General features: G+C 43.7%; 2 protein-coding genes across 2 annotated transcripts in view; one reads left to right on the plus strand and one right to left on the minus strand.

Annotated features, from left to right (window-relative positions):
• srcap (Snf2-related CREBBP activator protein) overlaps nucleotides 1-15,753 on the plus strand; it is a 40,093-nt gene extending 24,340 nt beyond the window's left edge. Inside the window, exons 20-33 of the mRNA XM_008437456.2 lie at nucleotides 105-320; nucleotides 490-654; nucleotides 1,646-1,801; nucleotides 1,887-2,231; nucleotides 3,335-3,504; nucleotides 3,769-4,073; nucleotides 4,155-4,357; nucleotides 5,282-5,451; nucleotides 5,643-5,839; nucleotides 6,025-6,139; nucleotides 6,221-6,346; nucleotides 6,437-6,613; nucleotides 6,699-6,782; nucleotides 10,522-15,753. Of these exons, the coding sequence (XP_008435678.2) occupies nucleotides 105-320; nucleotides 490-654; nucleotides 1,646-1,801; nucleotides 1,887-2,231; nucleotides 3,335-3,504; nucleotides 3,769-4,073; nucleotides 4,155-4,357; nucleotides 5,282-5,451; nucleotides 5,643-5,839; nucleotides 6,025-6,139; nucleotides 6,221-6,346; nucleotides 6,437-6,613; nucleotides 6,699-6,782; nucleotides 10,522-14,625 (6,533 nt within the window). The 3' untranslated portion in view covers nucleotides 14,626-15,753. The remainder of the gene's footprint in view (nucleotides 1-104; nucleotides 321-489; nucleotides 655-1,645; nucleotides 1,802-1,886; nucleotides 2,232-3,334; nucleotides 3,505-3,768; nucleotides 4,074-4,154; nucleotides 4,358-5,281; nucleotides 5,452-5,642; nucleotides 5,840-6,024; nucleotides 6,140-6,220; nucleotides 6,347-6,436; nucleotides 6,614-6,698; nucleotides 6,783-10,521) is intronic.
• Nucleotides 15,754-15,797: 44 nt separating this feature from the next.
• Nucleotides 15,798-24,897, minus strand: stx4 (syntaxin 4). Its single transcript, XM_008437457.2, has 10 exons — nucleotides 24,683-24,897; nucleotides 24,258-24,356; nucleotides 21,277-21,376; nucleotides 21,019-21,093; nucleotides 20,865-20,935; nucleotides 20,342-20,450; nucleotides 18,937-19,010; nucleotides 17,817-17,954; nucleotides 17,631-17,741; nucleotides 15,798-17,134 (listed from the first exon to the last, which is right to left on the minus strand). Exons 1-10 carry the CDS (start codon nucleotides 24,710-24,712, stop codon nucleotides 17,057-17,059), a joined length of 885 nt encoding a protein of 294 aa, XP_008435679.1. The 5' UTR covers nucleotides 24,713-24,897; the 3' UTR covers nucleotides 15,798-17,056.
• Between the last annotated feature and the right edge of the window lie 150 nt (nucleotides 24,898-25,047).

Raw genomic sequence — 25,047 nt, forward strand, 5'->3', positions numbered from 1 at the left:
TCGGTGCAAAGAAAAGAAAAACATTTAAAAAAATAAGTCTTTGTAAATCTTGTTAGTTTATTTTTAAATTCGCATGCTCACAGTTTCTTATCCGTGTCTTCCAGTGGTGTGTTCAGTGGCGCCCACAGCTCCGCCTCGCCCTCCGATTCATCCCGCTCCTCAAACCGCAGTGAGATCCAGCGCCCCGAAGCCGATACTGACCGTACGACCTCCAGGTGCGCCCAGTGCAGCCAGTATACCGGCCCATCCCAGTCCGGCTCCCAGCAGCATCATGCCGCAGAGGGTTTTACTCAGCCCTGATATGCAAGCAAGGTTGCCATGTGAGTGTGTTAACTTTAGGGGAAGTGCTTGAGGGGTTATCTCTCTCTTTAAAACTCACATTTATTATCAGCTAGTAAATAAAACATTGATTTCCGGGCAGCAGCTGAAATCTCTGCTTTCAACTAAAAGAATAAGCCAACATTAGTCTTGTTTTTCTTTCTTTCCCAGCCGGTGAGGTGGTGAGCATCGCACAGCTGGCCTCGTTGGCAGGACGACCCGTGTCGTCGAGCCAGGGCAGCAAACCCGTCACCTTCCAGCTTCAAGGCAACAAACTGACCCTATCTGGAGCGCAGATCCACCAGGTCCCAGCAGCCGGCCCACGCCCAGTTCAAGGTTGTCATTTGCACAACTACACAGTTTAAATGATGTCATGGAGGATCTCGATCTGCAGTAGTTAAACCTGGAGTGAGAGCAGATTTAGTGTTTGCTACGAATGATGGAAACATCTCTCAGGTGTTTAAAATTAGATTTATTGAGATCCTTGGATCAAACTGACACTAAACCATGTGTAACAACTGACTTATTTAAATAACTCATTTCACTCATAGTGAATAATCGGTTTACGCACTAAGCTGTATGCTGCACTAAAAAAAAGAAAGAATTATACATTTTTAGGGTTTGTATTAGAAAAACAAACTGAAAATCTGATAGTTAGCTAAAAATTATAGGGAGAAATATGCTTAATATAGCTTCATTACATCAACCCGTTAATGGATAGACTAATCTGACACAGGAGAAATTAATGATGAGAAAACAAAAAATGGTTAAACCATCTTCCCCAAACCCACCATGATGGTGATGGACCTCACGCAGTCATGGCTTTATCTGGACATTGGTAGGTTTCTGCTGCACCGGATGCATCTGCACATTTCCTCCAGATGTTCAGAAATGTTGACTTCCATGTTTATTCTTATGGAGATTAATTGCGTCTAGTGACAGAATTCAGCTGGAAGAGGCTTCATATGAACAGAATGATCAGAAAACATTACTGTTAAGAGAGACTAGCATGATGTTATGAGAAAGATGCTGTATTTTGGCTAAAGTTGGGTTTTAATTTGTCTAAATAATTAAAATTAGCTGGACAGTTAATTGAGCAAACGAGAATAGAGTCTTGAAAATGTCAAAGTTGAAAAGTTGGTTCATGCTGCACATAGAAAAAATAAAATAAAACAAAAACTTCTTCAATGTTTGTACTTGAACATTAAAATAGGTTATTTCTGACATTAGTCTTGAGCAGTCTGAATTTCCGAATTGTAAGCTGTGTAGCAACCAGGGGGTTTGATTCTGTCATTTGGATTTTCCCCTTCCCCCGTTTCCTCTCCAGGTAACGTGATGCACCTGGTGTCCAGCGGCGTGCAGCATCACCTCATCAGTCAGCCTGCACAGCTCACTGTCCAGACCACAACGGCCACACACGCCGCAAACACGCCTGTCGCTAATCCCGCAGCAAACAAGCTGCCGCACAACGCCTCACCCCAAGGTATTTCACCTTTGATCTCCTGTTAATTTAACCCAAGACGTAGAAGTTGGTCCTGAAGTTGGGAATTCTCCCCGTTTCTTTTCAGTGCCCTCCACCACGGTGAGCAGCCCTGGAGTCGTGAAGATTGTTGTGCGCCAGGCAGCAGGCAAGGAGGGTGGGCCTGTGCCCACACTGGCAGTTGCCCCTTCCCCACGTCTTGCTCCCCAGGCTCCGCCCCCTTCCCTGCACCCTCACACCAACACCGCCCCTGTCCGGAGCACGGCTCTCCTGCAGATTGCCCCACGCGCCCCTGGACCTGGTCCCGGCCCCGCTACGGCTCACTACACTATAGCCCCCCTCAGACCTCCGAGCTCCACCCCAAACCAGCCCCAACCCCCCCGGCCAGTCCTCAAAGTAGTGCAGCCGCCCCCCTGCAGCATAGAGCAGCCAGGTGAGACAACATGCTAAGAAGATCTGTTTTCCTGAGCTGCTGCAAGCTTCCCTGGATCCACATTTCCTGCAGATGTTCCCTTCCCAGCAAGCCTGTTGCAGTTTTGTACTTAATCTGTCAGCCTGCCTTGTTTGATGTTGCCAGAACAGTGAGCAGGTTGCTTGCAGGCCCTTAAAATGCCTGAATTTCAAATTAAATGTTTTCAACACTTGGAAACTGCTGGATTTCTATATAAAGTCCTTGAAAGTACTTGATAGTCAAACTGCACAGTTTGAGCAGCGATGTAACAAATCGATGTAACAAATCGTTACATCGTTTTGTTACATCGATGTAACAAAACATTGATGTTTTGTTACATCAATGTTTTGATTTAAAGTAATGATTGATTTAAAGTCTTAATTTGGAAAACGTCATTTAAGTTACATATTTAAAGATAATAAAAAGACAAAAAAAAATTCTAACTGTCTGAAGTTAAATCAGATTAAACGTTTGTTGTTTTAGGTTTACCAGAGTTATTTCTATCTGCTAAATCCTAGAAAACTTAAACTGATAGTTTTTATTTTTTATTTATATATATATATTTTTTGTAACTTTCTTTGTGCAGGAAGGTAATTAACCTTAACACCATTTGTTTGGGTTGTTTTAGTGTAATGAATATGAATTATTCCTAATGGCCCAATGACTTCAAATAAAATGTTGGCTTATATTTTATAGATTAAACATCGTCAGTGAAACTAGAGGATTTTTCAGGTGCATAAGGTGTGTGAGGGATACCTTTCAAAACAACATTTTGATATATTTTAGTTTGCCTAGAATACTATCACAAGATTAATAGTAGCAGTAATAAATTTATATAATATAAAAGTGAATTAAGACAGATTTGTTTTTAGTTCATTTGTGTTGTTTTAAAACACAATGTCTGCTGCTGGAAAAGTTTGAAAACTTCCCCTAAAAATGCTTGAAAAGTTCCTGAATTTTGCTGCGGGAAAATCGTACGAATCCTGTGTGACGTTCCAAAGATTCACAGAAGTAGAGTTTGTATTTTCTAGGTTATTAGCCATAGATTAAGTGTTTCTCTGCCTTCTTCTCCATCCTATCCGTAGCTCCAACCGTGGTTGCTGCATCACCTTCTGTGGCCAACCCCTCAGCAGCACCTCGAGACAGCAGTAGCAGCAACCAACCTCCGGTAAAGTCGAAGCTCAGTGGGAGTGCGAAGACCAACCCCCCACGCAGGAGGGCACCCCGCCCGCCTCTACGCTCTCCTTTCCATGTGGTGAGCGGCTTCTATATCTTTAAATTCAATCTTACTCCAGAACTACAATCTGATGCTCTGTAGATTGTCTTTGTTTCTAGTCTTGATTTCTGCAAAAATAAAGCATGCATGTGAAAGAAATACCTCCTGATGGCATGTTAGATTCCTGTGGGTGCACCTCATTTGGGTCATTTATCAGACTGCAGTCTGATTCTGCTCTAGGATCATGTTTTTTTTTTTTTGACATTCCTGCTCACGATCATATGACTTTCTGTGGTTTAACAGTCATGGTTGACTGATGAGATGAAACGGCAGAGAGACAGTCGGCTTGACTTCATCTTCCGAGTCAATGAGCGCCACTGTGGGGCGACGCCGGTGTTCGGCCGTGAGGTTTTAGACTTTCTGACGTTCCTCCCCGGCCCTCATCCGTCACCGGCGGCTCTGAAGGCGGAGGGGGAGTGGAGCCGCTCGGGCCACAGCAGCTGTCTGCTCACGCAGCAGCAGGACCGCTGGTTCCAGAGCCCTGCGTTAAGAGAAGCCATTCACACCCCTGATCAAAGGGTGGAGCTCCTCAGCCATATAATCGACAGGTAGACATTAACAGATGCATATAAAGCTAATAAAGCAGGGAGATTTGTTTGTTAATGCTTTCCTTTTTTCTCTACGTTTAGGTTTGTGTTTGTGATCCCTCCTGTGGAGGCTCCTCTGATCTCCATGCACTGCTGCCATCCTCCTCCATCTCTGAGCCACAAGCAGGCGGTGTTCGCCTCCACGCTGGCAGGTCAGGTCGCTCCATTAACCCGCAGCCTCCACCGCATCCATTGCAACATGAGGACTCAGTTTCCTGACCTGAGGCTCATACAGTACGACTGCGGTGAGTTCCAGAAGGAGTGCTTTCCGTAAAGAGTGGGGGAGAGGCGAGTCTAACGGCCATCTGAATCGTTGGTCTTTGCAGCTTATCCACAGTTTTCCACATGTTGTATATCTAAATCATTGCAGGATTTTTATTTGTAGAGACGGGTAAACAATATGTTGAAATATGTTAATCAGAGTCCAAGAATCAAATCAACCTTTCTTTTCAAATGTTTATTGCTGCACTGACTTGTCTATATAAGTTCATGTAGCACATTTCCACCACTTTTGCTTTACAAGCTAAAATCCAAATTAAATAAAAACGCTAACAATGATGTTGCTAATAGACAAAAACAGCTGTAAAAACAAATATCTTTTGGTGTAAAAGAATGTCTTTAGTAGAGATAAAACTATGCCATAGAGGTCTCACTAACTTTTCTTTTTAGATGAATCTTTTTAATAGAATTTTTTAGTATTTAGTTCATTAATATTAAATAACATTTTTCTGATCCCTAGATTTAAATGATAGACTACTGTTCAGTATAATTTCTGTAGACAAAACAATTCGCCAAAATCTTAACAGATCTAAAACGTGTTTTTCAAAAAGTGTTGTTCAAAGCACTCGAGCGCCGCATAAATGCAGCTGGCTTTTCTTTGTAGCATAGAGAGTTCACACAGTACGTAAATTGTATTTATATAGCACTTTTCTCTGTAGTAAAAAACGGTAAAAGCATCATAAACATCAAAACATGGCAGGCCAAAAATGTTTTACAAAAAAAAAGGGTCTTAAGTTCCTTCTTAAAAGCACCAATAGGATATTTTACCTCATGGACAAACAGTCACCCATTCATCTTTCATATTATGTTCAGGATCACACCTTGGTCCAAACAGCACTTTGGTATTCTCCTAGGTTCTGTTTTCTCTAACGTGTGTCCTCTGCATGCAGGTAAGCTTCAGACTCTGCACACTCTGCTGCGAAAGCTGAAGTCTGGAGGCCACCGAGTGCTGATCTTCACTCAGATGACGCGCATGTTGGACGTCCTCGAGCAGTTCCTCAACTACCACGGACACATTTACCTCCGTCTGGACGGCAGCACCCGCGTGGAGCAGAGACAGGTTTGGCAAATGTTTCCATTTAAACTCCTGCTAATGACTGAAATATTGTTCTGAAAAGAAGACTGAGTGACAATGAAACGCTAAACAGTTCTTGGAAGCACTTTCATTAGCCGTTTTTATATCTGCTACATGAGTAAATGTGGCATTTTGACATGTCTGATTGTCACCGTTTCTCACGCCTTCTTCTGCAGGCCCTCATGGAGCGCTTCAACGCAGACCGACGCATCTTCTGCTTCATTTTGTCAACCCGCAGCGGGGGCGTTGGGGTCAATCTGACCGGGGCTGATACTGTAGTTTTCTACGACAGCGACTGGAATCCCACCATGGACGCTCAGGCGCAAGACCGCTGCCACAGAATCGGCCAGACCCGAGACGTCCACATCTACAGGTGGTGCATTTAACTGATTAATTAAATCTGTTTGTCCACAAAAAGCCTGAATTAACAAAAAAAAAAAAGACTGATAATTTAACTTTTAAGTCATAGTTGTCCTGTACGATTTAACTGCTGAACAAATTCATGTTAATGTTACCCAAATTGTTTTTCCAACAGTTTTAATTTTTCTGCTTTTTCAGACTAATCAGTGAGCGAACGGTAGAGGAAAACATTTTAAAGAAAGCCAACCAGAAGAGGATGCTGGGAGATATGGCGATCGAGGGAGGAAACTTCACTACTGCCTTCTTCAAAGAGGTACCAACATCCATCCATGTTTGAGAAGGTGTTGATGAAAAATGAAAGTCTGTAATCAGCTAAATGATTCCTTTCTTTCAGCAAACCATCAGGGAGCTGTTTGATGTCAACGATGGGGAGAAGAGGGAGGTGGCTGTGGAGCTGTCCGTCCCTCAGGCTGAGGAAGAGGAGGGTGTCAACAAACAGAGCACCACCATCCTGGAACAGGTGAGCTTTTATCCCATCGTCTCCCAGCAATACCTTAGGTCCTCATCTCGTCGCTGCTCAACACATCCCATTGCTTTACGATCGGTCTAGGCGCTGTGCCGAGCCGAGGATGAGGAGGACATCGTGGCGGCTTCGCAGGCCAAAGCGGAGCAGGTGGCCGAGCTGGCAGAGTTCAACGAGAACATCCCCTTGGACGACGGAGGAGAGCAGGAAGAAGTGGAGGAGCTGTCCAAAGCCGAACAGGAAATCGCTGCTCTAGTGGAACAGGTGACTGATGAAGCGGTTCTGGGTTTCCAGATGTTGATCCGGTTCTGTTCGGCTGTCCGCTCACATCTCTCCTGCCTGTCTGCAGCTCACTCCCATTGAACGCTACGCCATGAACTTCCTGGAAGCTTCTTTGGAAGACGTCTGCAAGGAGGAGCTGAAGCAAGCAGAAGTAACTTCTCACTCTAAATTCTCTCGTCGTGTTTTACTGAAGAATTGTTGGAGGGAAAATATCTGGATAAGATGAGAAGCAGATTTGTTTTCCCTCCGAGTTCTACACTCGCTCAAGACAAATATGTGAATTTTATGTTTTTAGTGGCTGATTAATAAACATTTTCTTAATATTTAATCAGCCATCTGCTCTTAACTTTAACTGATCATTGCTGAGAGATTTTTGATGAACTGGAGCTGCAGCGAGAATTTGGCTGGTGCAACTCCAGAAATAATTATGAGCAACCAGCTATAAAAATCCTGTTTTCTGATCAACAAATGTCTCATTTTTACACTGAATAAAGAGTAAACACAGGTTAACATGTTGTAGACAAGAGCTTCTTCCATCTCTCTGCTTCCTCTGACTTCACTTTTAAACACTGATACTTGAAATACTTCAGCTGAAGTCTTCGCTCAGAGAGAACTGCACTCCGATGAGGCGTAGGTGTGGAAAATTCACTGAGCAGAAAAAGATCCAAGTTTTCTGTCAGGGCTGAGCATGCTGAAAATTGCGCATCTGATAGCACAATATGAGTGAAACAACATTGAAACAATGTCAGGCAGAGACATTGAATCTACATTGAAATGGAATTGAAAGTGGTCAGTGATTTACATGTTGACTCAACTTTAGCGTTTCAACCGTAACTGATTATATCAATGTTTATTCAACCATCATTTGAACGTGGATCTGCATGCATATTTGGGTTGATTTTATATTGAATGAAAGCTAAGGATTTATGTACATCTTTTCGTCTGATAGGTCTACATCATAACATACCGCTAAAAGTTTCTTCGCTGGTGTTAAACACACCATTTTATTGGCAGATGATGGGTATCATGGGTATGTTGTTCAAAATTCTTACATTAACATATTCCCAAAAATGTGTGTACAAAAGGTTAAAAATGACAAAATGGCATTGATATAACATTTTATTTAAGAAAAGAGAGATGGATCTTTAAACATTTGACTCCTTTTTGACTGTCAGAACAGAGTCCATGAGCTTAAGCTTTGTACTATATGAACCAGGGAACCAGTACAAGTTGGGCTAAACCCAGTTTGACTTTTGTTAGAATCACTTTGGTTCCTTGTGATGCCTTCCTCCCATTCTGGCACATAATGAAGCCACTACTTGACAGATATGCTATAGTCCACGACAGTCAGCTTTGGGTCAAACTGCAGAGCAACAGCTAAAAAACAAAGGGTGAGGAAGGCACCAGTTAGAAAGATGATAAACATTTGAAAAGTTCTGAAAGACATTGAAATATTAAATGGTGTACTGGTTATAGGTCTGAGAACAAACAAACCGTTAAATTAATAAGGACATGCTAATGAATATTCATCTATTTATCTTAATGTTAGTTGTCATACAATTACATTTACCCATCAAGCTGCAGTATAGTGTAGCATTTATGATACTGCATTCATGTTAAAATGAGGGAATCAATATTTAAAATAAAGGGGTGTTTATCAGAAAACCTAAAGATAACTCTGGGAGGATCAGGGTTCATTTAACACACCAGAGACAGAAAAATAGCGCAAAAGGTGATTTGTACTGTAGTTGGAAAATTTACAATTTATTCAGGATAAACTTCCATCAAATAACTGGTTCAATCTTCCATTAACCACAAACATTTCCAACAAGTTAATAATTAAATTCATTCAAAAATGTCAATATGCTGATAAAGACCCAGCACAAGTAGCAATAGTCCAGTTCTGTTTAACCAATTATCAAGAATCAGACTGAATCAGTCGTTAGCAGGTTTAGATCAGTGTTTCACCTGCCTTACATGTTTCAGGTGTTTTCCTTCTGCCACACCTGGATTGAATCTTTGGGTGATTAACAGCCTTCTGCAGTTCTTGATGGCTGCAGAAGAGATTATGCAATTATCTGAATCAGCTGTTTTGGTATAGAGGCGCATCTAAGCATGTCCCGAAGCACATCCTAATAAAAAATTTAAAACAAGTGATTTGAAATTATTTAAAGTCCATCTGCAGCAGCCAGCCTTACACTTCCTTGTCCACCRCATGCTCTCCCAGACCAAACAATAGGCCCCATCCTATTTTTAAAAACTCAAATCCCACAAAATCTCACAGGATTTCATACTTAGGCCTAGAGTGGTGGGTAGGATGAAAATAATACAAAAGGAGACGTGACCTCAATTATTAAGAATATCTGGTTTGCACCAAAATAACCAAGATTAATATAGGCACAAAACAATGCAGTTATTTTTCAATAAACACTTTTAAGATCAAAGTAATATTGAAAAACTTGCCATAAAAGTGCTCAAAGTGGAATTCAGTTCAGAAGCCGGTTGCACACAAGCCAGCAGCAAAGTGGCTGGTTGGGGCAAACCACTAGGGTAAACGGGGAGGCGGACCGTTCCACTCCTTGTAGATGTTTTTGTGTCAACACATTATGCACAGTCAGTAATAATATTTATAGACAAGTAGGAAATTGTACAGAAAGGAATCACAACCCACTATTCTCTACATATAGTGCTTAATTTGAAACATGATTAACCCCCCACCTAGTAATAAAATGTTTTGACCCAGAGCTGAAGGAGGGGATAGGGAAGGGAAGGGGGGTGTAAAGAGGGGGAGGTTGGGAGGAGACGGGTGAAGGGGGGAGGGAATGAAAAGTGGGGAAGGTTTGGAGGGGAGGGGGGTGTAGGAGGGGATGAGGAGGAGGTGAGGAGGGGTGCAACAAACGGTATACTTGGATTCAAAATTGATTAGACACTGGTCCTCAAGGCAAGATGACTTGCATGTTTTCAGTTCAGCAAAACCCTGTCAATCAGCCATCAATTAAAATCATGTGTGCCTAATTATGGACATGCCTAAAACTTGCAGGTCAGTGTGCTTGGAGGACCAGTGATGAAAAACGCTGGATTAGACGCTGGCTTTTTAACTATTAGAATTTGACCAGAAAACAACATTGATTCAATGACATATTTTCAACATTAGTTAATTGGCTAGAATTGATGGTTTGATGGTTGATCCACCATCAGTCATCAACCTTAACCATAAATTCAACCTTTGGGATCATAATTCAACATTGAACTAACATCTTTTGCAAACAAGCCAGCAGCAAAGTGACTGTGTGGTTGGGACATCCCACTCATGTAAATAATGGATGTGGACTGCTCCACTCCTTGTAGTAAGTTGTAGATGTTTTTGTTTCAACACAATATGCACAGATAGTAAGAAAATGTACAGAAATTTTAAAGTATGTATCAGACATTGGCATTTCATTCATTAGATTTCAACCATAAAACAACATTGATTCAATGACACATTTTCAACATTGGGTTCTTGGCTAGAGCTGGATGATTGTTTGATGGTTGATCCACCGTTAATTATGTTGACCTCAACCAAAAATCAACCATTCTGATTATAATTCAACGTTTAATTACCATCTTGTGCTATCTGAGGCTAAAGCAATACTTTTATCAAAGTCTATAATTATGGCACCAGAAATAAACATTGTAAATACATCATTCTCCATATAATATGTTCAAGCTTGACTTTTTGAATTGAATAACTAAAATAAATTACTTCCTAATGATGATATAGTTTATCTGTATTTTAAATGTTTGCATTCATATAAAAGAATTGGATCAAAATAACTTAAGAAATTAATTTATTCTGAACATTTACTGAAATCAAAAACTAAACGGTGAATTCTTCTCTTGTGTTTTAGGAGCAGGTGGAAGCTGCCAGGAAGGGTCTGGACCAAGCCAAGGAGGAGGGACTAATGCTCCACCCTACATCAGATGAAGATGACGATGACTTCATGTCAACGCCTGTTTCTACTGAACCTGCTCAGCAAGCTCCTGCTCGCCGCGGACGCAAACCCAAGGACAAGACCCTGACCTCCACGCGGACCAGCGGTCGACTTCGCGGAGCTTCGCCTGAAACCGAACTTGAACCGCCGAGAGAAGTGCCTGAAAGACTCCGTAGCGGTGTGAGAGGACGAGGAGCTGCCAAAGACACCACCCCCGTCAAAACGTCCACATCCACCAGGCTTCAAGACTCCAAGTCTTTCAAAGGCTCGTCTCCCGCCAGAGATCACCAGACTGTGAAAACGAGGATTCAGCCCAGCCGTTCCCATCCCAGTCTATTGCCTTCCCCTTCTACGAGCTCTCCTCCTGGAGGGAAGCAGCAGGGTGCCGGAGAGTCCGATTCCAAAAGCTCCAAAGCAGCCAGAGAGGATAAGGAAGACGAGAAAGAAAGGAGAATGTCTGAGTCTTCATTAGACTCCAGCTTTGGAGCAGAACATCTGACCAAAGATGATGATGGGCACATGTCTCCTCCCTCCACAAGCTCCAGATCGCCTCGCAAGCGCCAGTCGGCAGATGGCGAGGTGCTCCGGGGCCTGGTGGACGATTCCCCATTAGCTAAAGTCTTGCGGAAACTTCCAGGAAGGCTCGTCACGGTGGTGGAGGAGAAGGAGCCGCGAAGGAGGAGAAGGAGAGGAAGCGAAGCTGGAGTCTCCTCAGAGGAGGTGGCAGTGCAGGAACACCACACTGGATTTACCGACGAGCAAAGCAAGGACAACATTTCCCAGAGCCCCAATGAAAAGACTAAACTCACTGTGGACAGATCCCCCCAGGAGACCGACTCCAGCCAAAGTCTGACTGTCCACCCTCAGCCTGTCAGAGGTTACCCTCCATACTCCCCACCGCACCTTTCTCCTGACATGCCAGTGCTGCGGAACCTTCCTGTGCGACGCAGACTGGAGACCGAATCCCGCATGGCTGCTCAGCTGGGTGAACAGCAGCAGCTTCAGGGTCGAGGAAGAGGAGCGCCCCAGACCAAGAAATCTGAGACAGAGTCCAGCATCAACTGCCTTGGGACGCCTTGTAAAAGAAAGAGAGGTCGGCCCCCCAAGATCCCCACTGCTCTACCTGAACCTGAAACCAGAGTGACTCCCTCGCCTTCCTCCCCTAGCGAGGACAAGAGCCCCCCTCTGTCCCCAAAACGGAGGAGGGGTCGTCCCCGTAAAGACTCCACAGTCATTTCAGATTCTGTTTGTGAAGTGCAAAGCTCCAGTGTACCACAAACCGAAAGCAGAGTCCCCTCGGCCTCCCCAACCACAGTTGTTCCCAACACAGTTACAACAGTGTCTGAGTCCACCAGAGCCAACGAAACACCAACAGAGACTTCAAATTCAGCACAGCCCTCTGATGAAAATAAAGTTGAAACATCCATATTTGATTCTCCTCCGATTCAGGTACCAGCCGAACCAGCAACAGTTCCTGCTTCTCCTGCCACATCAACTCCAGTTCAGAGTCTCCTCCCATCAACTCTAGTTTCCGCCCCGGAGGCCACAAGTCCCACCTCACCTCCATCAGTCTTGGCAGGATCTCCAACCATTGTTGTTTCTACAGTTGCTTCAGAACCAACCTCTTCCCCTGTCCCTGCACCTTTGGAACCAACAGAACCGGACTCTCCTAGATCCCCTGCAGATGATGCAGCTTCAAACGCTAGCCCTCTATCTGCCGCAACAGTCCAAACACTTGAACCTTCATTGGAGCCTGATAAAACAGAAAGTGTCAACACAACAGATGACTCGCACACAACTACAATTTCTGCTCCACAGGAGGACTCTGCTGCACCTCCAGAACCAGCTGTTACCTCGACTCCACATGGAGGTCAGGAGGTTGCAAAGGCGACTTCAGAAACACTTCCAGGTGCAGCGCAAATGCCTCAGGCCAACCAATCAAACGGCACAATTCCAGAAGAAACCGAGCAAAGAACCTCACCAAACTCAAACATGTCTGATGAGTCTCCTGCAACAGTTACTCCGTCTGCTGAAGACGATACTCCGTCACCAAAGACTGAAGAGACTGCAGCCCTGATCCAGTCAGTTTCCACACCACCACTGACTGAACCGACTTCAGAGGCTCGGGTAGCGCCAGAACATGAAAGTTCTACAGAAGCATCTGCCGAGCCAAACCCTGAAGATACCTCTGACGCAACGTCTGCTGAGACGAACACGTTTGCAGAAACTTGTTTACCTTCAATAGAGGAAGTCAGTGCAACGTCCTCTACCACTGCAGCAGCAGCTGAGAGAATGATGGAAATCTCATCATCAGAAAGTCCTTCAGAGATTAGATCCACATCAACCTCTACAGCCATGGAAGCAGTCCAAATATCAGCTGCCACCTCTGATTCATCTCCTTCGGTTTCCACGACCCAAACCGCTGCAGCCATTTCCCCAGTGGAAGAACCGTCCGCATCCACCGATGCTTTTGAAGAGACTCCCACTGAGACACCTCTCCAGACGGACCCAACCGCTGAGAAATCAGCTACAATAATAGTTTCTAGGGAGACTAAACTAGACTATGAAGTAGAAATAGTTGCAGATGCTATGAAGGATGAAGCAGAGTCCTGTAAGGAGGAGAAGAGCTGTACACCACCGCCTAAGAGGAGAAAGATGGAAACTTCCTCTGACCCAGGAAAGGAAAAAGAGGAACCAAAAGCTGCTCCTCTGAAAGATAGAGATGGGAAAGAAGCGGAGCAGGAAGCTGCTGAAGATCAGAAACTTTCCAAGAAGAAGAGATCCATCAGCCGTGAGAGCAGCCAGGAATCGGTGCGTTCCTCTTCTCCATCGTCTGGGAGCTCTTCATCGACCCTCACTAGACACGCTCACCACAAGAAGACCTACGAGAACAGACATCCTGGCAAGAAGAGGCGAACAGACGCATCTGAGGGAGGGCCGGACGAAAAGGAGGAAGATGAAGAAGAGACTAAGAATGAAGGCGTGACGGCTGCTTCTCGCAGGAGACGGTCTGGGTCTTCCTCTTCCTCCTCCGACTCTGACAGCAGTGAGAGCAGGACCCGACTTACCCGATCCGCCAAGCGCCGCCTTCAGGATGAGGAGAAGGAAGTGGGCAACAAGGAGAGTAAGGGCGTGAAAAATACACACAGCTCTGACAAAAACGCATCAAACAATGCCACCGCATCCACTGGGGGGGAGTCAGGAAGCGACACTTCTTCTGTCAGGATGACCAAGAAGTCCACGGAACCTCAGCCGCCACAGGATAGCAAAGCACAGACAAACAGCGCCCCCTTGTTGCCGCCCGAGCCGGAGGTTTTAGGGAAGCGCTGCTCAGCCCTGAATGCGGCTGCCAAGCTTCTGGCCATGAAAGGCAGAGTGGACACTCCTGGTCACACGCCGCGGAAAGATTCAGCAGCCAAAGCTGCTGCTTCCACTTCCGACAAAAACCAAAAGCCTAAAGTCCCGGCCTCTCCTCAAAGTAACTCCGTGAATCCGAATAACAACAAGAACAAAAGCGGCAAACTTTCATCGCCAGATCAGGCGAGCCGCCCCGCTTCCCGCTCCACCAGGCAGTGTCCCGGTCAGCTGGTTCCGCCGCTGGAGGTGGAGTACAAGAGGCCCAAACCCGAAGAGAAGGACGGCAAGAAGTTGTCGAGAGGGAAGGAAGGCGAAGGCCACAGCGCCTGCAGCAGCATGAGCAGCGACTGCGAGGGCGAATGCGGCGGGCGGAGCAGCCGGAGCCGCAGCAGCAGCAACAGCAGCCAGCGCACCCGCAGCATCAGCTCCCAGAACACGGAGCGCAGAGGCTCCCGGGCCGCGTCCTCGGGCAGCGAGCGGGACAGTGACAGGAGGGAGAGGCGGAAGGACAGCAGGAAGTGCCAGGAGGTAACGAGCAGCCCGGGAGCAGAGGGGATGCCGGACAGGGTGCTGCGGAGCGTCGCCGCGCTCGCAGCGGTGCAGGCGCGCTCTCCGGCCGCGAGCACCCGCTCCTCCTCCAATCAACAACGCAACAAGACATGACCAGAGTGCCAAAGATTTACAAAAAAGAGTTACAAGCAGAAACGAGAGCATGTCACAATCTCTAGGGCTGCTGTGCAGGGAGCGCGTGCTGCACGAAGCAGACGCCTCCCTGCCTCCCTTTCTGAACCGACCCGGTCCCCCCTCACTTCCGGGTGGTGCCTGCTGGAGAGGGGGGAGGCGCAGGGATGCTGGACTGACGACGGAGGAGGTGCAGCGGATTAATTCACCTCCAGGGACGAAAGGTGCAAGGTTAAACACTTAAAGTACTGTAATTATTGAAGACTGGAAGTCAGAGGTGGGACTTTACAGCGCCCTCTGTTGGGGGGGGTTTCACATAGAAATTAATTTGTCCAACATTTATTTACACCCTGAAGTGACCCGTTTATTGTAACTTGGAGGTTTGAGAACAACTGCTTCTGCAACTTCCACCAACTCTTTCTTTTGATAAGTTATGCATATTTTTATGATTTCTTCCAGGGTGTTAGGAAGAGAGCAGGTCTGTCAGAGCGCTGGATAACCCCCTCACTACCCCATGTTACCCCCCACCCAGTCAGTTCTGTTCATTGGATTAATTTGCACATTAAGAGAAGATAATGTGGCTTTTTCAGCACGTTTTGGTGTTTCACATGAACTGGGTTAATCGGTCCTTAGTATCTTGCAGTGTGTATCTACAGTTTGAAAAATGTACTGATTGAACAGTTAACGCTAAAGTCTTGTATTTATACTGAATAAAGGGGGTAAGTGTTTTTGTGAAGAGTGCCTGTTGGGCCTGATGGTTTCCCGACCTCAGACCGCCTTGTTGAAGCTCCTGGCGTGGAGCGCTCCAGCTTCTCGTTAAAAAAAAAATACTCGAAACATATGATCATCATCATCAGCGCTAACAGGTTTCTTATCACCCTGACATCACTCCGTTCATGTAAGAGGAAATATATGTGAATAAAATGAGCGGTACAGCTCCAGATGACGGTAAAATTTAATTTTGATATCTGTCGGGAACGGGTGATTCCTGGTGATGGTCTTACTTTTGGTTCGTCTTTGTTTGTTGCATTCCTTTGATCCCTTGTTATTCCACCTTGTTTTACTTGAAGATTAAGACAATTGCAGTTGAATAAAAAGACCAAAAATTGCTGCTTTTGTGAGTTTTTGGTGAGGATGATTAAAGAAAAAAAAAACTGAGTAGTATAACTTTATTTAAAAACATTCATGCAACCTTTATCAGATGTAATATTACACAGTAGGAACTTTTTTTTCTTCTACTTAGTGGACCTTTCCCAACAGATTAAGCATTTACCTCAGTCACCGATATCAGCCCAACTTTTAATGAGTTGCTAGAAAATGTGAGCCGAATTTCATCTGAAGCAGCTCCTCCCCCACTTGCTGCTGGATGAAATAAGGCAACTATTTCTCATCTCACAAGGACAAACCTGGCTTTTTTCTTTTTGGAAATATTTCCCGTCATAAAACAATAGGGAGCAATTARTTCATGATATATATTTTTATAGATGCAGTGGGTTTTGATACCGGCTCATGCCAAGGACAGAATCATCACGATCCCACAAACTGAAGGGGGAAAAAAAAAAGAAGTAACCAGTTGAAGCAGGAGAACAGCTGTGATGCAAAGACTGAATTAAAACACAAAAGGTGATTTTAAAAACTCAACTCCATCCCTTCTTAACAGCGTTAGTGCATAACATAATGTTCCCAGGCCCATGTAAAGAAGAAGGCACAGTTTTAAAGACTTTCCTCATTTGTATTTGCCGCAGAAGCTTGCGCAACGTTCCGATCATTTATACAAGCTTCTTGGACTAAAGTGTTAACGTCTTTATAAGAGCTTCTTACACCGGGGACCGGAAAAAAAAACAACCTATTTACACTCGTTACACGAAAGCAGTTTGATAGAGTTAAAAAACAAAACAAACAAAAACACAAACAAATGTAAATCTGCAACATTACATTATGTACAATTATATTAGTCTCTTCTGTAAGGCTATAAAAATTGTTTTTAAGGTCTCTAATTTCATGCAAGAGGCGTAACAAGAATCAACAGTTTTTTCCTGAGAACAGCATAATCGGTGTCAGGGGGGCTTAAATACTGCAGTGTGCCTTGCTCAAGGTCACTTATAGTTCCTCTTTTTGTTTTCCCCTTCTGCACGGAGGAGGTGCAGCTGAAGTAACAGTGAAGGCGGCCTCCCGAGTCGTGGAAAGAGAGACCGACAAAAACCTGCAGCACAAAACGGCAGGCGAGATTGATGCACGAGCGCGTCGCTCCCCTCGGGACGTAAATGAGGATGGACCGCTGTGTTGAGAGGAAGACGAGGACGTGAAGAGGGTGCAGGAGGGAGGTGTGGACACGCAGACTAAATTTGCCCGTGCTTCCTTGTGGGCTTGATGAGTTGATGCTTTTACGCGACGTGGTTTGAGCCTGGCGTCGCTAGGCGAAGGAGGCGACCACTGTGCAGACTATGATGAGGATGAGGATGGCCAAACAGATGGCAATCCAGAACTTTTTCTGCAGTGGAAAGAGAAGCAAAGAAAACAGGATTATAACCCTTAAACTTTCATGTTCATATAAAACTGATCTTGCAAAATGTATCAAAACTGTAACGTTGAACACATTACAGAGATGTTGACATTTGAATTTCTTTAGCAGAGACAGATTTTATGAGATGGGAAAATAGAGGGAGCTAAATACAGGGAAACTGTTCATTCATAATGTTCTGGAATAATACCCAGGGAAATCCGCAGTGCTTTACAGGACAAAACCAAGTAAAGTAAACGAGGGAAGGTAAAAAAGGGAAGCTTAATATGTCGCATACTTAAAACTATTGCATAAAAACTATGCAGATTTTAAAGCCGGTTTAAATTTAAGCTTCGGTCTTCCACTTCCGTCATTAGAGCAGAAATATTTGTGGGTTTTTTGAAGACGATGAATGTTCAACTTTTGGACATTTGTGTTTTCATAGGTAGACCTGAAACCAGGCGGGTGGAAAGCGGACCGCGTTTACCTTGCGGGCTCTGCTCTGATACGTGACGGCTTGGTCTAGGTTGTCCTTCGCTTTCTCCACGTAGTTCGAAGACTGGTTGATGTTGTTTTCAATCCTGTTCACCATTTCCCCCTGGAGGCGACAGAAGGCGTCAGAATCAGACCTTCCTCAAGAGAAGGCTGGAGGTTCGTCGTCGCTGCGGTTTACCTGGGCCTCCACCTCCATGGCGAGGTACTGGAACATTTCGTGCAGATCCCTGATGCTCCGCTCCAGCTTGAGGATCTCGTCGTGTCTGGACTCGATCTCATTCAGGGCCTGCTTCGTGGCCTGAGCGTCGATGAGGATCTGGACAGCAGAGAGGTTTGCGTTTCTGTCTCGTATTTTGGCAGACAGGAAATCCTCACTCTAAGCTACGGCGACGGCAAAACGCTACAGCCGATTCAACCACAGATGTTCATGTTGGGTTGTTATGTGAAAGACCAACTCAAAGGGATGCAAAACTTTAAAAAGTAACACTTCAGCAGTTTCTTTGCAAATAACTTGAATACATGCATATGTATTTATCCATATTGACTCTGATTAAGCCGTCACAGTAAATTAATCACATGATCAATTAAAATGAGCTCAATTTGCATTCTGATAATTGATATTTTCAGCTATTTCGGTTGCGTGCGTTTTTATTTTCACAAAATTAAACTTTATTGGTTTTTGAGAGGATGAACTTGCATCATTATGGTCTCAAAACAACAGTGTTAATGTTTATTGCAATAATTTCTGAGACCATTTCTGGTCCAGTAATATTTGTTATTGTGACTGGCCCAACTCTGATACTTGTCAAGGCCTCAGGAAGAAAGCGATCTCGGCAGACGAGACCAAACGCAGTGATGCCGCGTTTAACCTTTCCAGCTTGACAATAACCGTAAACGTCCAGCCAGAGAAACAACGGAAAGGTTTATGCAAGCGTTTCCATACAAAAGAACGGCCAAGTCAAAGTCTAGATTTAAATCCGATTGAGAGTCTGTTGTAATAAATGAATGAAAGGTTTTCATTTTATTTGCAACTAAACGTCCCTCATTTCTCATCCAATTCTCATGTAGGACACCTTTGTGTTGGTCTGTGGCATAAAAACCCCTAAGAGAAGCAGAGAGATTTGTGGTTTAGGGGTTGAATACTTCAGGATATTTAATCTGGTCTAATTGGGGTTTTCTTACCAAATCTGGTCCAGTTTTAAGGAAGAGAAAAAAAGAAATCAAACCCGTCAACCTGACTGACAGCAGCTAATCTGTGTTTCCACGGTTACCGCCCATTTCCCTTCCAGAGGACTCACGTTCTGAGTGAAAACATCCGTCTGGCCGCTTTCGAGCATCGAGTCCAGCTCCTCGTCGGTCACGTTGGCGCCAGCTGAAATCGGAGGGTGAAGCAGATCAGAGTTTGGAACGATAACAGAGCTGCATGCAGGTCATCGTGGACGCCTGAGGAATTTCAGAGCCGCTCCCGTTAAAACCTGCATGAGGAGCCGCCGACGTCCGGCTTGGGGTTCAGGACTCTTCAGGAAGCTGCGACTCTTTCACAGCCACTTTCAACGCAGCTGGCACACAGAGTACTGCTTCAAGCGTGTGTGTGTGTGTGAACAGATTGTGTGAAGTTATAAAGTCATGGGACATGAGTTTGTTTAACTGGAACCGATCATCGTTGATACGTCAGACTTTTCTGAGACAAACTGAGCAACAAAACTCAGAAGTTCAACAATTGTTCATTTTGTGTTTACTGTAAGAGGGGCTCGTCTGCCTCCAGTTCAGAGAAATTCTGATCAATCATCCCTGAAGCTCAATATTTTGCTTCATTCGTGGCAATACAAGATCAGTAGATTTGCAACGCAACACCAACCTTCGCAGATGAAAGAAAACACAACGTCTGCAGCTCGTTGTGTACAAAAACGGTTTAGATTGGTTTACCAAAGTTGGGAAGAATCTGCAGCTTTTCATGTCGTATCATACACAATTATTACTTTTTTTTTTTACACTATACATGTTTGAGAGCAGAAAGAACAACATGACTTGTAATTGAGTCTGTGTGAACAACGCTGAGAACATATTACTCTGACCAATATGTCAATATTAGTAAGAAAAGCTCATGTATTGATTTTGTTTAGTTTTCTAAAAAATGGACAGATCAGGACGGCAATCTGTGCTCTTGTGAGTAAAAATATAGAGCTACATTTCCACATTAAAGTTAATCAGGGCTGTGTTTATAAATGCATCGCATCCATGTTTATCATAAGCAGATTCTCATCCGCAACTCAATTGTTCTTTATCCTGAATGAGGCCACTGAACGTGCGAGGGCTCCGATTTGCAAGCCTTCGTCATCTTGAATTCCCAGAAGCAAAGTTCAGATGAAGAAACAGAAACAGAAACGAACACGATTGTTGCATCATCTGGGAGAGTTAAGAAATGTCACCAGCAGCTCCGTCAACTTCAAAACCTCACCCTCTCCTTTTTAAACTTTAATATTAGCATTTTTCCAAATTTGCATTAATGTGACGCGTATAGATGTTAATCGGTTGTAGATGTTAAAACCGATGAGACGAAGGAGTCTGGCGATGACCGTCATGGTGACCCGGCAGCAACTGAGCCAAAGAGGAAGTGAACCTTGATTTTTTTTTTTTTTCCCCAGACAGAATAAAACCACAGATACAAACTGTAGAAAGAAAAACTGAGCTTGGTGRACTCACTGATCTTCAGCTGGCGCTGTATTCGCTCCACGTTCCGGTCTCTGTACTGGGACTGGATGGTGTTGCAGTGGCCCATCAGCTCCACGAACTCCTTCGACAGAACGCCGTGCTGAGGAAAGAGACGCGAACCAGTTCAAGTCGGGGGAAACGAGCAGCAACGTCGCTCTTCTGAAGAGAGTCTAATTAAACAGCTGCCGCTCTAAAACTTATGGGGTGAAAAAGTTCATTTATTTCAGAAGTCTTCTGCATCCTAGCATGTCAAGGGAAAGTTGAGTGGAAGGAAAAAGTGTGGTAATGTTCTGTGGTCTTCTTGTCAAATGATTTTTTTTTTATTTTTCTATTTGGAAATCAGTTTCTCAAACATTATAACGGAAGATTCGGTGGGGGGAAAAAAGTGTAAAAAGCAGGCTATTTTAGTATGCTGTATTCTAGTCCATGCATTTGTTCTTGTGGCCTTTTCTCAAACATAGAGCCTCCAGAAAAAAAAAAAGGAAAAAAAAAAGTTTCTCTGTTCAGACRCTACCTGAGTGCGCTGCATCCGAATGTTGATTGGAATATATTTTCCATCGTCGTCTCCCTTTTTAGGCTCGATACCTGTAGGGGGAAAAAAAAAAGTGTCGACGGTTTAAATCCGACAGGCCGGAGACCAAAAACATCCGCTTGAARCCAGCACTCACTCTTCAGCTTCCTCTGGATCTGACCCGCCAACGTTTTGATCTCGTCTCGAAGAGTTTGGAGCTCTTTCTTCATACCTGGCCGAGGATTCGGAGGAGGATAAGTACCGGTGTGATTATTCTATCTAAACATGCATCARATGTGATCCTGGGGAAGAGTTCAGCTCAAGTAAAGAGAAAACATTTTATTAAGACCAGAGTTTCATTCTTCGCCTCGGTCCGTTTAGAGCAGCCGAAGCGAATGTGGATAAAAACACGTACTCTCCTCTGGCAGCGCCACGCCCAGCACGGTTTTCTGCTTGTTCTCCAGTTCGGCGACCATCCTCTTGAGAGCGTGCAGGCACTGGTGAATATCTTGCACCTGCAACACAAGAGATACTKTTTTTTTTTCTTCTTCTTGCATTTCAGACAGTGGTTTTGGTAAACAACTTAAAATGCTTTATAAATCGCTGTCGTTGTCTTCCCCTCCCATCCACCACTGACCCAGTTTATATTGCTTTTAAAAGAGATTTAAATTCATTAATGAAAGGAAACGTCGTCTCCGTTTGAGGATTTTTTTTTTTTTACAGCAGTTCTTAGTTTGTACGAAACCTTATCAGGAAACATATGCYGAGGTCTTCAAAGTAACATTTTGACAGCTGCATCGTTGTAGTGCAGTTTCCTACAAGAAAAGCACGGATCAGTAAKGGGCAGAAAAGTGAGACTAGCATGACAAAATGAGGGCCGACACCTGAGCAACGGGGCTGTTCAACTGAGCGCTTCCAGTTGCAGACGCAGTTATAAGACGTCGTTTCCTACCGTGGTGAACGACAGGCGGACTGGGTTCACTGAGAGCTCTTATAAGTCACTCAGTAGGGTGCTGGTTTGTTAGATTTCCAAGCTACTGCACCGGTAGTTACTGCAGTTCTCCTCAGTGAATGATATAATTACTGCAAGAACTAATAAGTTGTCAAGAAAGGCTCAGTTATTGTTCAGTGATTTAAASCTTTGATGGTACATTTATTGACGTTGGTGAATATGATTAGTAAGACATTTATCAGAATAATAAAACTGCATTATTATAGTCCAGGACAGGTGCCATTAGTTTTCCTTTTTTGCTTTTATTTGCCAATAGATGACATTTGCTAGCTCCTCCTCAGTGGACGGCTGTTTATCATAATAACAGAACAGGAGTTTGTCACAGCAGATGGTGACCCTGCTTGGTCATGTTGGTTGGTAATTTCACTCAAACTGCCATGTAAAACACAGAAAACGCCTCCATTTTTTGTTTTTAAATGACTTTTATGGCCACTTGCTTTTCTCTCACTAAGATCTTTTGAACTGAAACCAAAAATCCTCATCCGTGGCTTCGATCAGAGGAGACGGATTACTAAGGCCTAACATGTTGTCAAAACAACCAGTCTGTGCGATGTTTAAGCCCATTTAAACCCCTGGCACCGATTTTAACACTTTCAGAAACTGGATGCTGCGTCCTTTGAAGGACAGTGCGTGAATTATTACGACAAAAGTCACATTTCTCTCTTTTCATGCTTTTTGCTTGATTAGTAATAACGCTCCTGGACTCACAATCACCTCAAAAAACATGTTATGTTCATAGTTTTGAGTTATCGTTGCCCATTTTTATACTTAGCAATACAGCCAATCATCATTCTGATTCTTTTAGTGTCATTACAAATCTAATGCATATTAATACAACTAAAGCTATGGAGCAGCTGTACGGCATGTAGTCGTCTCGCGTTTGTTTTATAGTCACAACAAAGACAAAACTAAATGTTTCCAGACTGGAAAACCTCCGTTATCAGATGTGATGGGAACCCAGACAAGCTAGACGAAAGCAACTAAAGTATGTCATAAAGCAGATATGAAATGCAAACTCTTCCCAACTGTTACCATGGTAACAGCAAACTGGAAAGTTTGTCATCCATTGGTCAACAGAAACTGAAAGTGTTTGACATCACAAATGGCTCCTCATTTCCAGGCTGGAAAAATGTTGTAATGTACTTTGGTGAAGCACAATATAGAGGGTTTAACTGAGATATGGGAAATAAGACTAAAATTAGATTTTTTTTAATTTTTTTATTACTTTTTATAACTTAAACRGAGCATATTCATAACAAATGTAATCTCGAGCCACTTAACATGCAAATCCAAGTTAAATAAAGAAAGATGCACTAAATTCAACCCAACCACGCAGCCGGGTTTACATTCAATTACAATTTAATCCTAGTTATAATGAAGTCGCATTCAGTTTATTATGCCAGCTGGAATAAACACAAAGTTTTGCCGTCAAAGGCAACCGGGTCAACTGCAGTGAGTCACCAACTCTGCAGCAACACCTCCTGCTTATTCAAACTTCCCTAAGTTTATTCTGGAACTGAACAATGTACTCCTGAAACTGCAAATGCAGCAAAAACTTTAGCTTGGATGTACAACAACCAGACTTTCTTTGGCCAAAACTTAGTTCAGTTTTTCTATGAAGTCTGAGCGTCGTCGTCTTTCTAAGCGTTGTTGGACATAAATGAGAGAAATCTTCTGCAGGTCATTTGATAGAGGTTTTAGTTATGAATCCAGTATAAAATCCTATTTAACCCTAAACAAAAAAAAAAAAAAGATTTTTTTTCCAACACATCTGCAAAAAAAAAATCTAGATTTCCCACAATTTTTTCAAAATTTTTACTGCAACCCAAAAACTTTGGGTTTCAGTGACTTTCTCAGCCTTCCTTGATGATATAGTGTGTGGCCGATACAGCGATTAATAAAAAGTCACACTTAACGTCACATATTAGCACAAAATACCATAAAAATGCTTTACAAATATTTCTAAATTAGCGCCACAAAATCTGTGATTTTGGTTGTTAAAAAAAAAAAATCCTGAATGGTCTGATTAGTGTGAAAAGACGTTCAAATTTTATTTCATTTAAATTTAAGAAACACTTACTGAATGCTGAAACGCACAGATATTTATTGATATTTTAATAGCTGAACTGGTTTATTCATTACATTCTGGCACTACTGGCCCTTTAAGAGCGTTCAGGTTTTTGATATGGCCCAAAATGAAAATGAGTTTCACACCCCTGCTGTAAATGAAGGGTCCTACTTTTCAACCTACACACACTATCGTAGTCATTTCCAAAACTCTTTCAATTAAAAAAAAAAATCCCTTTAAATAATTTGGATAACATATTTAGGGATGTTTCAAGTCATCTGGATGAGGTTTCGCACCTCCACTCAGCTGGTCTCACCTTTTTGAAGAAAGTCTCATTGTCCTTGTCATCTTTCGCTGAAGATGTTCCAGTCATCAGAGCTTTGCTTTCGTCGTCGTCATCTGAAGCGTCGGCTTTCTGTAGGAGAATTAAAAACAGATCCACAGAGACATGAGTCCCCTGCTAGAGTTCACTGACTTTGTGCCGCTTCCCCAGCAGCCCTGCCCAGGCTGATCCCGGCCTCACACATCCTAACGGAAGCTCTCAATACAGCGCCGCCCTGCTTCCCAAATTACTCAAAAACAGCCATTAAACACAACTGTTTTGACACCATAACCCGTGTTGTCATTTTAATAAAAGTTGTCACCGCAGACAGGAGCTTAAAGTCGCTCCTCGACTACACCATTAACTTTTCTTTTTAGCAGGTTAGCACGCTAATGTTAGCCGCTAACTTTGAAACTCACGCTTCCTAATTCTTTTGTTCGGTCCCGCATTTTTCCGAAAGAAGTTCACAATCCGACGTTGAAACCCGCTGCAACTCGACGCCGAAAAGAAACAATAGCTGGTCCCGATGATGAAACTCCCGAAATGTTTCCTCTTCTGTCATTCAACAAGTAATTTACAGTGGTTCACTTCTTCTTCTGCGGCCAACACAGCAGCCACCAACTCTTGGACGCCGTCGTGTGGCAGATGCTGTTATCAGATAAAACACATTGTTGCGGTTCATATTCTTCTTCTTCTTCTTCTTTTCTATTATGGCGGATTGCAAGCAACTTTAAGGTGCATACCGCCACCTACTGTGCATGAGTGTGTAGCAGCATTTCTCTAC

The sequence above is a fragment of the Poecilia reticulata genome, linkage group LG19 (assembly GCF_000633615.1).
Source record: "Poecilia reticulata strain Guanapo linkage group LG19, Guppy_female_1.0+MT, whole genome shotgun sequence".
Taxonomy (NCBI): domain Eukaryota; kingdom Metazoa; phylum Chordata; class Actinopteri; order Cyprinodontiformes; family Poeciliidae; genus Poecilia; species Poecilia reticulata.

Bases quoted from the DNA above. Each gene is read 5' to 3' on its own strand.
- stx4 (XM_008437457.2), bottom strand. From the start codon at position 24,712: ATGCGGGACCGAACAAAAGAATTAGGAAGC. The intron at 21,094-21,276 runs GTACGTGTTTTT...ATCCTCGGCCAG, and splicing joins CGTGGCGCTGCCAGAGGAGA to GTATGAAGAAAGAGCTCCAA. The intron at 17,135-17,630 runs GTAAACGCGGTC...TTTCCACTGCAG, and splicing joins ATCAGAGCAGAGCCCGCAAG to AAAAAGTTCTGGATTGCCAT.